The 14,620-nt window shown below is 48.5% G+C and overlaps 1 protein-coding gene across 7 annotated transcripts in view; it reads left to right on the forward strand.

Moving 5' to 3' along the window:
* The first annotated feature begins 1,627 nt into the window (after positions 1 to 1,627).
* Positions 1,628 to 14,620, forward strand: part of Atxn2 (ataxin 2) — a 102,366-nt gene continuing 89,373 nt past the window's right edge. For 3 of the 7 annotated variants that reach the window (XM_021161688.2, XM_021161686.2, XM_021161687.2), the window contains exon 1: positions 2,008 to 2,289. In XM_021161688.2, coding sequence (XP_021017347.1) covers positions 2,099 to 2,289 — 191 coding nt within the window. In that variant the 5' untranslated portion in view covers positions 2,008 to 2,098. Of the gene's footprint in view, positions 2,290 to 2,692; positions 3,069 to 14,620 lie in introns of those variants that run through there. The other 4 variants (XM_021161685.1, XM_029477312.1, XM_029477313.1 and 1 more) reach the window with 4 other exon arrangements.

Raw genomic sequence — 14,620 nt, forward strand, 5'->3', positions numbered from 1 at the left:
TCTTTTTAATTATTCACAGGTGGACCAGGGGTGTGGAGCTGGAGAGGCAACGCTATACTCCCTTTCTAAAATTGACACCCCAGATCCATTTTTCTCCTTTTTTAAAAGTCATATTTATGGCCAGTCATGGTGAAGCAGGCCTTTGATCTCAGCAGGCAGGTGGATCTATGTAAGTTCCAGAACAGCCAGGGCTGTTACACAGAGAAACCCTGTCTCGGAAAAAAACAAACAAGAACAAAAACCACCACCGACAAGGTCATACTTATTGCTTATATATGTGTGGCACAATCCAAGGGTGGAGGGCTGGGGACAGTCCCAAGCATTTAAGTTTTCTTCTTCCATATGCCAGCTCCAGGGTTAAGAGTTAGGTGGTGAGCTTGGGCAGCCTGGCCCTTAACCTTCTAGCTATCTGCTAGCTACTTTTAAAAATCTATGTAGACCAACAAGTCTGGAACTCAAGAGATCCAGTTGTCTGTCCAGTGCTGGGATTAAAGGCATGTGCCTTAACCAGGGGTAACTCCTCATTGAATTGCCCCTTCTTGAGACTGGGTCTCTTGTAGCTTAGCCTGGCCTAGAATTCCCTCATGAAGGTGAAGATGACCTTGACTGTCTAATCCTTACATTTCCCAAGTGCTCGTACTACAGGCATGAACACCATGCCTGCCTTTAATTCACTGAAATGACTTTAATAGGTTGAGGGGGATTTTTTTTTTTTTTGTCCTCGGCCCATCATCTTCTTAAGCAATTTCACTTAGAAAAGAAAGAGAAAAAAAAAATCCCAACTTAAACTCATTTGAAAAAAGTTAACTATTTGTTTCCAATTTAATTACAACACCTTAAAAAAAAAAAATGGACCAGTGTTTGGTGGCCTTCCCGAGTTAAAGTAAAAGTTTTTAAAAGGGGTCAAGGTCTAAAGTTGACATTCTTGGGAAGGTCTGTTTAGTCTCCACCGAGGGAGACCCCATCACCCAGTTCTACCAATCAGGTCCATTTCCCTTCCGGTAGCCTGAAGGAGGAACTAAAGTCCGAGCGAGCAAGGGGGGGGAAAAAAGAGGGTTCAAATGAAGGTCAGAGACCCAACAGTTCGCCGGGGTGAATAAAGTGGGGCAAAGTGAAGGAGCTGGCGGTGGCTTCTGGGGTGGCAAGCTTCCCCTCGCTGGCAGGGCAAGCCCGCACGCAGTGGCACCTGGGGGCCTACTGTGTGCCAGGCCCCGATTGCAGTCCCCGCCCCGAAGGCGCCCGCGGGCCATCCTCTAAGTTGCGATCTGGTGGGGTGGGGGTGGGGGGTGAAACCAAGGTCCTCCAAGGGGGTCGAGGACACCCGAGCAGCTCGCGGCGTCCGTCCCCGAAGCAGATCCCGAAGCTCAGACCCGCCTTGGCGAGGGCGGATCCCTCCTGCCCCCCTCCACGGCCCTAGCCCGACCCCGGGGAGAGCGAACGCGGCCCAGCGCTGCGCCCCGCTCTTCACGTGTCCCTGATCCGCCCCCCGGGCCGTCTCACGTTCGACTTCCGCCTGACCCTTCCGACTTCCGGTAAAGAGTCCCCCCCCCCCCCCCCCCCCGGCACCTCCCCCGCCCCGGCTCTGTTTCTCATCTCCGCGCCCTCCAGGCCCGCGTCAACCCCGTCCGCGTCTGCCAGCCCGGGTCCCATGCGTCCGTCCACCGCCGCCGCTCACCGGCCCGCGGCGGGGGGCCCCGAGCCGCGCCGCCCGGCGGGCTGGGCTGCGCGGCGCTCGCTCCCGCGGACGGCGCGGCGCGGCGGGCGGGGCGGCGCGGTGGCGTATCCCTCCGCCGGCCCTCCCCCGCGCGGCCCCGGCGCCCCTCCCCGCGGGCCGCGTTCGCCGCCCTGCGCCTCAGACTGTTTTGGTAGCAACGGCCACGGCGCGTCCCGGCCCGGCTCCCGGCGGCTGCTCGGTGTCTGCGGGCCTCCCCGCCCCTTCGTCGTCGTCCTGCTGCCTCTGGCTCCCGCGGCCGCGCCGGCCCGCGCCTGCCTGCCCGGCGTCCGCGCGTCCCCGCCGCGCTCCGGCGTCTCCTCCTCGACGCGCCCGGCTCCCGGCTGTCCCCGCCCGGCGTGCGAGCCGGTGTATGGGCCGCTCACCATGTCGCTGAAGCCGCAGCCGCAGCCGCCCGCGCCCGCCACTGGCCGCAAGCCCGGCGGCGGCCTGCTCTCGTCGCCTGGCGCCGCACCGGCCTCGGCCGCGGCGACCTCGGCTTCTGTGGTGCCGGCCCCGGCCGCGCCGGTGGCGTCTTCCTCGGCGGCCGCGGGCGGCGGGCGTCCCGGCCTGGGCAGGTGGGTGTCGGCTCCCCCAGCCCCCTCCGCGCCGGGCCGGACCAGGTCGATCCCGCGCCGCTCGTCCCCTCCCCCGCCTCGCGCCCCGTGACCGGCCGGCTTCGCGATGGGCCGGGGGGCCCGCGGAGGGGCGGGAGGCGCCGGCAGATTCCTTCGGGCTTCTCCGGCCGTGTACAGCCTCCCGCACCATCGCGTCCCCTCCCCCCAGACGGCCAAGATGGACGGCCCGGGCGGCCCCCTGCCCCTCCCGGGTGTGCCAGGGGCGATTGGTATCCCCGCCCCACCCCCTTGCTGCGTCCACCAACACCCCCCCCCCCGCCCGGGATGGAAGGGCGGCTGAGCCAGGGTGCGGGTCGCAGGAGGTGGGGGGGGGGGATCCTCTCCTGAAATGAGCCTCTTTGCCGGGTGGAGAGTCCGGAGGGAGGAGGGGAGATTGAGGCCCAGCCGCCCCAGGTAGGGTCAAGCCGGGTGTCCTGCATATCTATTCCCCCGCCCTGCAGACCCTGGGAAGGTGGGCGACGGAGGCGAGGTGGGTGGCCAGCGGCCTAACGCACCCATCCCCCTTTAGATCTGGGGCGGCGGGGTTCCTGCAGCGGGCCGTTCTCCCCCCCCCCCCCAAATGGGGAAGGGGTGGGAGTGCCGGGCTCCCTCCAGGCCCGCCTCCCTCCTTCCCCGCAAGGTCCCCTGCGCGCGGGTGGTGGCCGATCCGCATTGCTGTTCCTCGTCCGCGGAGCAGAAGGCGCCTTTGAATAGAGGTGGGCGAGGGCCGGACTCGCGAGGTGGGTTGGCGGCGGGCTCTGGACTCGCACCGCATTTTCCCTCCCGACACCCCCCCACCCCGGCCCAGTTCCTGCAATTTTTAGGCGTGAGGAGCCGCAACAGAGGAGTTGGTGCGGGTCCCGAAGGCAACAACGCCCGAGTGTTGGCTTGCGCCCGGACCCTCTCCCTTTCCCTGGGCCCGATCTCGTTGGTAGGCTGGGGTGCTGTCCTGTGTGACTGGGCTTGACTCTGGAGGGTGTGTGCGTGCGGGGGTGGGGAGTAGTGGGGGTGTTTGTCAGTTCGTATTTCACGAACTAAGAAATGCTTAGTGTTAAAACGGAGAGGCAGATGCCAGTAGACTCCATTCCATTGTGGCCGGTGTCCTTAACTTGGGAAACGCCGCCGCCAGAGCTTACCAAGGGCATGCAAGTCCATTTCCCCCGTGCCCCTGTGTTACAGGCACTACTGTGCCTCCCTCTGGCCTAGGCCTGGTTGGCAGGGCCTGGAGCAGCCTCCTCCTTAAATAGACATCCAGGACTTAAGGAGGTGGGCAAGGGGGTTTTTCTTGTACGGAGTTTTCTTCTTAGCCGCATTGTCCTGCTGTTCGTTTCCAGAGAGTGTTCCTCTACAGCAGAAGTTAACCCCTAGGGTGAATTAGAGCCAGGGTTTTAGGGAATTCTTCTGGGAACAGTATGTTTTTTACTTTATTCCTCCACACTCCCAATTTTCCCTAACATGGGGCATTTCAAACCCTGCTTAGCTTGCCTCGTTCAAGTTAAACCATCATTTTATTTCCCCATCTCTGTGAAGTTAGGGTTTGGTAAGTTGTTTCTTTTCTGTCCTTGACTTTTAGTGAAAAACGAAAAGATACTTAAATGTAACTTTAAGGATGCATCCTGTTTTTCTTTGCTTTTTCATGTTTTCTCTTTAGTTATCAGAAAGTGATGTGTATGTCACTTTCACTCAAATACAAAGTAAAGCTTAAAGTTCCTAGGCTTCACCAGCTCTCTTTAGATGGTAGCTGAGTTGACTCTACAGGGAGGTGAGCAGGGTGTGAGTGCCAGCAATCCTTTTCTGCTCTTGAGGTGCTGCAAAAGTGAAAGGCATTTAGAGTCTTCCTTGCTTCAAGCTCTTTCACTTGAAGCCTAGTTTATTTATTTATTTATTTATTAACAGTTTTCATCCAATACTGGTACTCAGAATGTGTGAGTTTGTTCTGTACAGAGCCTTGGTTAATGTCATTCTCTCGTTTCAGTCCTGTCCTGTGGGTTCGTCGTAAATCCATTATAACTTGTAGAGTTTTGCTTTTGTGTGTGTGTGTGAGTGTGTGTGTGAGTGTGTGTGAGTGAGTGAGTGAGTGTGTGTGAGTGTGAGTGAGTGTGTGTGTGTGTGAGTGAGTGTGTGTGAGTGTGTGTGAGAGATTTAAAATAGGACTGGCTGCACGACTGAGGAAAGGAGGTGTAGCATTGGGGTTGGTGCTGTGCTTCAGGGGGTAAGGGCAATCAACTGGGATTCCCATACCACCAGCCACCACCACCACAGCAGGAAGCAACTGACTCCTCCTGCAAGCTGTCCTCTGACCTCTACACACCTGCCAGGGCATGTTCTCCTCCTCCACAGTAAATAAACTTAAAAAAGAAAAGGCGTCATGTTTGAGATAGCAAAATGTTCTTCCCAGCCTAGAAGCTCACTTAAGCAGTCTTTCACTTCTGGGCCTGCCCCCAGCCTGGAGCCTAACCCAGGGCCTTGCTTTTGCTACTCAGCCAGCCTGGGTCTGACTTGATTTTTGTGTGAATGGAATTTTGTGATTTTTGAGAAGAGTTTTTTCTTGTCAACACTCAAGAGGCCACTTTCTTAGAAAAGAACTGTGTGTGATCACTTTTTAAGAATCTTACACAGTTGCACCGGAATCTACTTCTTACTCTTAACTTTGACATTTTGTGAGGCTGTGCTCTTGTGGGATCGAGGCTTCCCCTTTAATCGGGTGATTTTTTATTTTTATTTTTTTTATAAAACAGTAGTGTACATGCTAAGCTAAGTTTCTCCCTGCCGGCTGGGACTTTGGTCTTCACGTTCCTGGTTTTGTGGAGGTGGTATGGTGAACTTTTTTATACTCAGAGCTTTTTGTTTCATCTTAATTTTTCCCTAGAGAAAGTGCCCAGGAGTAGTTTCACTAGGTCAAGGACTCTTAAGGTTTTATGGCTCTCACACGCTGTGCCATGCTATTTCTCAGAAGACTCAGTGGGTTCTGGAGCCAAGAAGGCAGCTCTTTGGGGGATGGGCGCTGTGTACTTGTTGGATGCTCTTGGGGAATGTTGCACTCAACATCAGGGGTCACTCACAGGCATGTGCTTTCATGTATATGTTTCCTGGTCATTTCTACTTTTAAAGATTTATTTTTGTATGTATAAGTGCTTTGCCCGTTTGTATGGTAAGTACACTGTATGTGTGCCCAGGGTCCACAGAGACCAGAAGAGGGCCCTTTATTTCCTAGAACTGGAGTGACAGACTGCTGTGAACACCATGTGGGTGCTGGATTCCCTGGTCCTCTGCAAGAGCAGCCAGCCTTTCTAACCCTGAGCCATTCGTCCTGTCCCTCTTGATTATGTCTCTTTGAAGTTTTCCAAGATTGTTTTTTATGTGTATGCATGTTTTGTGTGCATGTTTGTAAGTGTCTTCATACTTTACCGTTGCCCACAGAGACCAGGAGTGGGCTCTGGATCCCCTGGGATGGAGTTAGGGATAGTTGTGAGGCCACCATGTAGGTGCTAGGTTCCTCTGCAAGAGCAGCCAATGCTGGGCTTGGTGCCACGTGCCTTTCATCCCAGCCCGAGAGACGGGGCAAGTGGATCATTGGAACTTGAGGCCAGCCTGGTCTATATAGGGAGTAGACTTATAACAAGTGCTCTTAACCTCTTCAGCCTTTGTATTTGAGTTTTACTTGAGCTTGTACTGAGACTGTGTATGAAGATGTTTGGGGGTCTGTACTGTATAATACCAGTGCAGATCCATGGTTTCTGAAGGAACTATTCTAAAACTTTCTGGCTGTTAAAAAATTGTTAATCCTTTTTTATTTGTGTTATTAGCTGTTAGTTTATGATCACTTAAAAAAAAGTTAGCTTGTGGTGAAGCATGGTGGTAGGATTAACTGAAGGAGGTTGAGGCAGGAGGATCATGAGTTATAGGCCAGCCTGGGCTACACATGTACACCTTTGATCCTACCACCGGGGAGGCAGACAGGCAGTCTGCTGCTGTACCAAGCAGCCAGGGCTACGCAGAGAAACCCTGTCTTGGAAAAACAAGTTTAATTTGTTTATGCATACCTCTTGTCTGTCTGGTGCCTGTGGAGGTCAGAAGAGGAGGCCAGATGCCCTAGAGCTGTAGTTATGGGCAGTCATTGGGCTACTGTGTGGATGCTGGGAACTGAGCCCAGGTCCTCTGCAAGAGCAGCCAGTGCTCTTAGCTGCTGAGCCACCTGTCCACAACCATGCCTTTATTTTTTGAGTTCAGATCTTTTGTATCTGATTGTTCTTGTCCTTGAACCTTTGGTGTGCCTGCCCAACCCCCTCCCAACTGTTGGGATTGTAAGTGTGCACCTGCCTACTTTATGCGGTGCTGGGGTGGTCGTTCAGGGCTTGTCTGCATGCTAGGCACACGTTGTACCAATGTAGCTACATCCTCAGCTCCTAGTTAGTGACTGCACTGGGAGTCATCATGGGTTAATTCATATCCCTGCCTTTCCTCTTTATTGGATTTAGTGGTTCGAGGGGCAGTATCTACTTTGTAGACCAGGCTGCTCAAAATTTTGTTTGCTTTCTTTGTTTTGAGACAAAACTCTATTTGTAGCCTTGGGCTTAAAGGCTTGTATCTGTCACTCCTGGCTTATAGGCTTAGACATTTTTTAAATTTACTTTTTAAAATTTATGTGTGTATATGTGAGCTTGTGTGGTTGTGTACCACATGTGTGCAGGAGCCCTGAGGAAAACCAGACGAGGGTACTGAGTTGGAGATGGAGGCAGTTGTGAGCTGCCGTGTGGGTACTGTGGACTGAACCTGTGTCTTCTGGGAGATAGGTAAGCATTTGTAAGGAAGGAGTCAGCTCTCAAGTGTGACTTGTAGCTTTTGTTTTTGTTTTTGTATTTTTCAGACAGGGTCTCTTACACAGTTGTGACAATCCTGGAAGTCACTGTATTCCCCGCTGGTCTCCTAACTCAGAGAGATCTACCTGTCTCTGCCTCCTGAGGTGCACTCTCAAGCCTGGGTTAGTTTTGGATTTTTAGTTGTTGATGATGTTTGAGACAGGGTTTCTTTGTGTAATAGCCCTGGCTGTCCTGGAACTTGCTTTGCAGTCTAGGCTGGTCTCTAAGAGATAGACCAGAGTGCTGGGATTAGAGGCATGGGCCACCATTGCCTGGCTTGCCTGGAACTCCTTGAATCGTGCATCTTTTTGCCTCTGCCTCAGGCACCATGGCAGACTCCCACACCTACTTAAAAAAATGTGCTGGCTCACAAGCACATTTGGGATTTCAGGTGTGTACCACCATCCCCTACACTTCACACTTTAAACAATTTTTTTTTCTTTAAAATTACATTTGCAGGGCCTGGAGAAATGGTTTAGTGGTTAAGGGCACTGGCCACTCTTCCAGTGGACTGGAGTTAAGCTCCAAGTACCTACAAGACAGTTCGAAACTGTCTGTAACTCCTGTTCCAGGGGATCTGACTCCCTTACACATGCAGGCAAGGCACCAGCATACATAAAATACAAAATAATTTACATTTTGAGAGAGAGAGAGAGAGAGAGAGAGAGAGAATATGTGTGTGTGTGTGTGTGTGTGTGTGTGTGTGTGTTGGTAAATTTCACAGTTGTGTGATTGAAGATTCCAGGACAACTTGGAGGAGCTGGTCGTGGGCCATCGAGATGGAATCCAGGTTACCTGCCAGATGCCAGACCGGGGGCAAATGCCTTTCTCTTTAAGCCATCTTTCCAACCCTCTCACTTTTTAAGAACTTTGCTTTAATCCCAGCACTTAGGAGGCAGAGGCAGGTGGATCTCTGAGTTCAAGGCCAGCCTGGTCTACAGAGTGAGTTCCAGGACAGCCAGGGCTACACAGAGAAACCTCATCTTGGAAAAACAAAACAAAAAACCACCACCAAAACAAAAAGAATGTTGTCTGACTTTTCAGCTTTGTTTTTTCAGTATTTTTATGGCTTTAATCTCTAAAGGCATTGCATCTTAGAAATTGTTCCTCTCACTTGCATTAAATGTCAGAGATATCTCCATAAGGTCATATCCCTCAAGTGCTTACAGCACCGCACAGCATATACATTGTTGAGTATCTGTTTGTAAGGCAGTGTTGAGTTCTTTCCATGTACTCATGACTAAACCAAAGATATTTCCTCTCCTGGAGTTTCATTCCTCTTTTGAGCCTTGAAGCTAGCGCCATGTGTGGCCAAGACTGTCCTGTGTCATCCCTGTCTTCTGGGGATTTCGGGTGTGGGCCACCACACCTATTTTGACTGAGAGGCAGGCAGCCTTAGACAGTGCACCTGTGGCCTGGGATTAGAGGAAGCAGATTAAGGGCGTGGAGAGTTTGAGGAAGGGATGGATGCAAATTTAAGTGGATTAGCTGAGCCTCCTAAAGAGGTAACAAGTGGAGGGTCAGGTCCTTCAGCCTTAAATCTTGGTTGCAGTTCATAAAGTTAAAACTGGCTCATTTTGTCATCTTTTGAAGTGATACTGATAGTTGTTTGATTATGCCAATCTGAAATTAGCAGAAATTAATACTTAGATCATTACAGATAAACTACTAAAGTAAAGAGACATGTTTTTGCTGTTCTTTTGGATGTATATATTTTACTGGGTTTATCCAAATATGTGGAAATTAGTTACCTGTGTTTGAAAGAAACAGTGTTGGGGCTGCTTTGAGTTCTGCATGCTAAAGTCTGGCATAGAGACAGTTATGGGATCAGGCATGGTGGTCTTGCTTTGTCTAAATGTGAACTTGTGGTTTTTGTTTCTCTAATTAAACAGTTGCAGTTTTATACAGGGGATGGGAACTTACCATCCTGATTAAGAGCCACATGATGCAGATTTAACGAACATCTCATTCTTTTGTTCTAACCAGCTTCATCTGGATTGGAACTTCATTCTAGTATAGCGCTGTGTGCATACACACACACTGCCTTTAGAGACTTTTCCCTTGAATTGTAATGTTCTATTTTGGCTAGGTCGAAATTGCTTTTAGTATTATATAGTGTTGAGCGGGTACAAAAGTCTATTTTTATAGTTATTTGAAGTGATGGTGACAGCTTCAGTGGAGATGTAAATGGAATTTATTAGGCTAACCTGCTGCTGGAGTTTTTGAATTGGAAATGCATGGGGGAGGGATGTAGCTCAGTGGTAGAGGGTTTGCCTAGTATTCAAGAGGCCCTAGATTGAATACTAGCTTCTGTCAAGAATGAAAAACAAACAGCAACATTGATTTGAAGTTGCCTTGAAAAAATAATTAAAAATACATGGGTGAGTGAGTTTGAGGACAGCCTGGTGTACATAGTGAATTCCCAGCCAGCTAGGGCTGCATAGCTAGACCCTGTCTTGGAAAGGTGGGGTGGGGTGAGGTGAGGGAATGAGCAGTGTGATAAGAGTGCTTGTGTGTTTGGAATAGGTGTTGGGAGGTCATCACTGTAAGGGGTGCGGTTGCCTGTTTTGGACAAGCCCCATGCTACTCCCTTGCCTCTGCTTTCTTAGTTGTCAGACACAGAGAGTGCTTTCAGGAAACTGCCCATCGATGGGTAGGAAGCTTGGAGTTGTTGCTGAAGCCTAGAACGATAAGGATACTTTTGAATCCATACCTTAAAACTAGTGTCATATGGTGGAAAATGTGATTATTTATTTAGGGACAGGGCCTTTGCCAAGGCTTGTGTAGAATCTGTGGTTCTCCTACTTTAGTTTCCTGACAGTTGGGATATAGCAGGAGCCATCACACCTAAATGGTCTTAAGTGGGAAGAGAGCCTCATACTTTTGAATAGTGTGCTGCACTTCTTCATGAGGGGTGTGTGTGTATGTGTGTCTTGAAGCATACATTTAGTTCTATAAGTGCTTGTACCAAAAGCTGCCTTCCTGTTTAAAACAATTGAGATCCTGTAGTTGTATATATGCTGTGTCTGAGCAATGTTTGGAAAAATAGACATGTGAAATATGGTGTATAATAGGGATATATCTCTATCTCTATCTCTATCTATCTATCTATCTATCTATAGGACACAGTCTGTGATAGAGATGAACACTGTCCTGGAGTGCAGAACAAATTTATTTATGAGATAAGTAAGCTGAGTATTCACTTATTTATAGATGGGGTTGGTTTTTTTTTGCCTTATAATTGGAACTTTTAGGTTACTTCCAGAAAAGCAAAATATTGACAGGCATGTTGGTACAAGCTTTTAATTCTTGGATTCCAGAGACAGGCAAGTAGTCTCTTTATTTTGAGGCTAAGTTCTAGGCCAGACAAAGCTACAAAATGAGAACCTCATTAAATAAAATCTCACTGGGAAGCAAAGTTAAATACTGAGAGTTTTTCTTTTCCTTTATTAAGATAACCAACATTACAGGTTCATATAGGATACAGACAGAGATATGGTGCATAGGTGTTTTTCTTCCCTCAAGATAAGGTATTGCCTTGGCTGTACTGGAACCCACATAGATCTGCCCACCTCTGCTTCCCACCTGGTAGGATTTTTACTTTTTGCCTAAAAATATTTTTAGGTTATTTTATGTATTTACAAGTGTTTTTACCTACATGTATGTGTGTGCACCGGGTGCATGCTTGTTACCTTTGGAGGTCAGAAGAAGGCATTAAGTACTCTGAGAATGGAGTTACATGGCCACCATATGGGTGCTGGGAAGACCAACCAGTGCTTTTTACCACTGAGTCATCTCTCCAGCCTCTTGTTTTAATTTTTTAGTGATGCACATTTCTTCAGCCTCTTACTTTAATTTTTAGTGGAACCTTTGTGTTTCTGGGAGTAATGTATATGAATGCAGTTTTCCTGGAGGCCAGAAGGTGGTGTCAGGCCCCCTGGAGCTGAAGTTAAAGGCTGTGTGTGAGCTGATCACCTTGGGTGCTGGGAATTAAACTTAGGTCCTCTGCAAGAGCACTCACTGGGTGCTCTTAACTGCTGATTAACTGCTGAGCCACCACTCCTGCCTCATAGATTAGATTTTGAGTTCAGTAGTTTGTATCTTAAAGAGTTTTTTTTTTTCTTGAGATGATAGAATTTTAGAGTATGGAAAAAGAAGAGGAAAAAGAAACCTTTCAAAATAGAAAGAGCTAAAACTTTCAGCTTTGGGAGATTGGGCAGCTTGCCAAAAGCAACTGTTGTTGATTGTTTTTAATTCTGCCCCTCCCTTCCATAAATGCAAACAGATAAACAAGATGGTGGGTGGGCTGTGCGTCAACCCATTAGAGCAGTGCTCTCCCAGCTCGTGTTAGACTCTGGGTTAGATCCCTGCCCAGCACCACAGAAAAGAAAATGAAAGGGAAAACACAGATTGGAGTTTGGCTCACTTAAATAAGTTCCTCACTTGTTTTTTGTTTTGTTTTGTTTTGTTTTTTCGAGACAGGGTTTCTCTGTGTAGCCTTGGCTGTCCTGGAACTCACTCTGTAGACCAGGCTGGCCTCGAACTCAGAAATCCACCTGCCTCTGGTGGGAGGCGTGCGCCACCACTCCCGGCTTTCCTTACTTGTTTTTAGTTTGTATAATTCTGCATAAATGTAATGTGACGTCTACTTAAATGTTTGCCTTTTAAAGGGCAGGGTCTCACATCCTAGGCTGGCCTGACACTTGGTATGACCTATCCTAAGGGAAAGGTTTTTTTATTCAGTGCTTCTTAGGTTGCCAGTGAATCAAAAAGCAGAACTTTCAGGAGCAAATGACATTGAGAGCAATGACAAAGAGTGTGAGAGGAGGTTGAGAAACTGCAGGCTTGTAGTCAGTCAGTCAGGAGACCTTAGAAAGCACACCCTGTGGGGTGTTTGACTGAGTTGATGACCCTGGGTCTTAGGCCCCAGGGCGTTACTGCCTTACAGCACAGCTTAGTTAATATGTTCACAGTGGTGACTCATAAGTTTAAACTATTTTTAATAGCTTTCAAAGAAGTATTTTTCAAACTGCAGGTCATAATTGGTTAGAGTATGACATCTCTGTAGTTAAAGTGGTTCGGGCTGAGGTGGAGGGTATTCCTCACTGTGCAGCTCCGGTTAGGTTGCAGTTTGCTATGTAGACCAGGCTGGCCTCTGACAGATGTGCCTGCCTTTGCCTCCCTAGTGCTGGAATTAAAGGTACGAGCCAGAATGTCTGGCCCTACATTTTTCTGTTTTTGTAACCCACTGAGTCGAGTTGGTGTTGTCTGTTGAGATGTAGGTGGATACTGGCTTGTTCTTGTAAAGGTCTTGTGCAAGTGATTGTGGCTGCAGCGATCTCTCGAGTGCAAGGACCATGTTGTATTCAGAAGACAGCATTTAAAACACTTCTCCTCATCCCCTGCTTCTTAACTTCTTTCTGCCCCTATTTCATGGTGTTGCTTGAAGCCTGATATCAGGCTCTAGGTGTCCTGCTTAGGCCAAGCACTCCGCACTCATTTATTTTCAGCATCTGACTAGGTGTGAGTCTCTGTAGTAACTACTGGCCACTGCAGAATGAATATTTGCCTGTCAAAGTTGAAAGTAGTTCTGACTTTTGGGTATGAGCTGCAGTATTTAGAAGGCAGTTGGACTACAAGTCACTTGGCAGAACACCACAGTTACCTTTTTCTGTCTGGCTATGCCCTCCTTAGCCATTGGCTTTGATCAGGTTTACCTCATCACAGCGTGAGTAGTTTTCTGGTGCAGTAGTTGAGGCTAGAGACTGATTCCCCTCCTCTTAACTCAGCTAAGCTGTGAGGGCTGCAGCTTTGTTGTTTTATTGTATCTCTTGGCCCAGAGAAGGTGACTGTCTGTGTCTAGTAAGGAGCACGAGTAGGGTGGGGTGCATGTGCTGCCTCCATCCCTGGCACCCCACACAAAAAGTGAGGCACTGAGTTCTTTACCTTCTGTCTTGTCAGTTCCTTACCTGGCTCTCCAAAAGTCACACAGATTTGCAGCTGGAAAGTTCTGGTGGCTTTAGTACTCAGTTCTATTTACGGGTGAAGAAACTAAGGGCAATGGTATTTGCTAAGTCTCATCTTGGGCTGCATAACTGATGTTAGAATGAGGTCCACCCCCTGATCCCCCAAAACCTAATTAATTAATTAGGCTACTCCAGGACCTCACATGCTAAACCTGTGCTCCATCCCTCCTCCCATACATGTTTCTTAGCATGTTTCCTGCTTTTCTTGTTCTAAGTATTCCAGCTTACTGCAGAGCCTTAGGAGTCATTACAGCCTCATTCTGTGGAGAGACTTTAGTGGTTCTCACTCTTGTCTGAGTCAAATCCAGACCATTCTCTTTGGTTGTAAGTCCCTCCATAGGTGGAACACACAGTATTCATTCAGCATGAGATAAAGTCTGTTGCTCTTGAGTTTGTCTTCTTTTTTTTGTCTTGTTTTGTTTTTCGAGACAGGGTTTCTCTGTGTAGCCCTGGCTGTCCTGGAACTCACTCTGTAGACCAGGCTGGCTTCGAACTCAGAAATCCGCCTGCCTCTGCCTCTTGAGTGCTGGAATTAAAGGTGTGCGCCACCACGCCCAGCTGAGTTTGTCTTCTTAAATGCAGTCTTCGTAGGCTTTCCCCCAGTTCAGTTACACAGTCTCATTGAAGGGGAAAGGGCTGGTTCCTGTGTCTGTGCTTCTCTGGGAGGTTTGGTTCAGGTGGCATCAGTGCCCAGTGCCTTGCATTAACAGCCTCTCCATCTGGGGGCTTCAGTTTAACAGTGAACACTGAGATAAGAGCAGAGTCACAACTGCAGTAGAAGAGGGTTAATGCCACCAACCAAAACAGATAGGTGGCTGTGCTGCTAATGAGCAAATTTAATCATACCCACCCACCACAGTTGTTTTAAAAATGTGTATGTGCTTGAACTCGGCTTATTGTCAATGTTGTCATACTCAGGTGCAGCCACAGCACACACTGACCGTGTTACAGAAGGGAGCAGTTACTGCTGCAAATGCAGAGTTTTTTTTGTTTTTTTTTTTTTTTAAAGATTTTTAAAAATCTTTTTATTTTTTGAGATGGGCCTATGAAGTCATGGCTGTCTTGGAACCTGTTGTGTAGACCAGGCTGGCCTCAAATTTACAGAGATCCTTCTACTTCTCCCTCCTTAGTGTAAAAAGATTAATATTAATCTAAATTAATTTTTTTTTAATTTGTGTGTCTGTTTGGGGGTACCATTAGAGTCCAGAAGAGGATGTTGCATCACCTGGCAGTTGTGAGTCCTGGGGAATTGAACCCAGGTCTTTTGCAAGAGCAGCTATTGCTCTTAAACTCCAGGGTCATCTTTCTCATCCCAAGAGTAATATTTAGATAGTGAACAATGAAGTGATTGATGGTGCAAGGCAGGACCTTAGGGAAGTTATAGAGTCTTAGTTTTTTTTTTTTTTT

Source organism: Mus caroli, chromosome 5, assembly GCF_900094665.2.
Source record: "Mus caroli chromosome 5, CAROLI_EIJ_v1.1, whole genome shotgun sequence".
Lineage (NCBI taxonomy): Eukaryota > Metazoa > Chordata > Mammalia > Rodentia > Muridae > Mus > Mus caroli.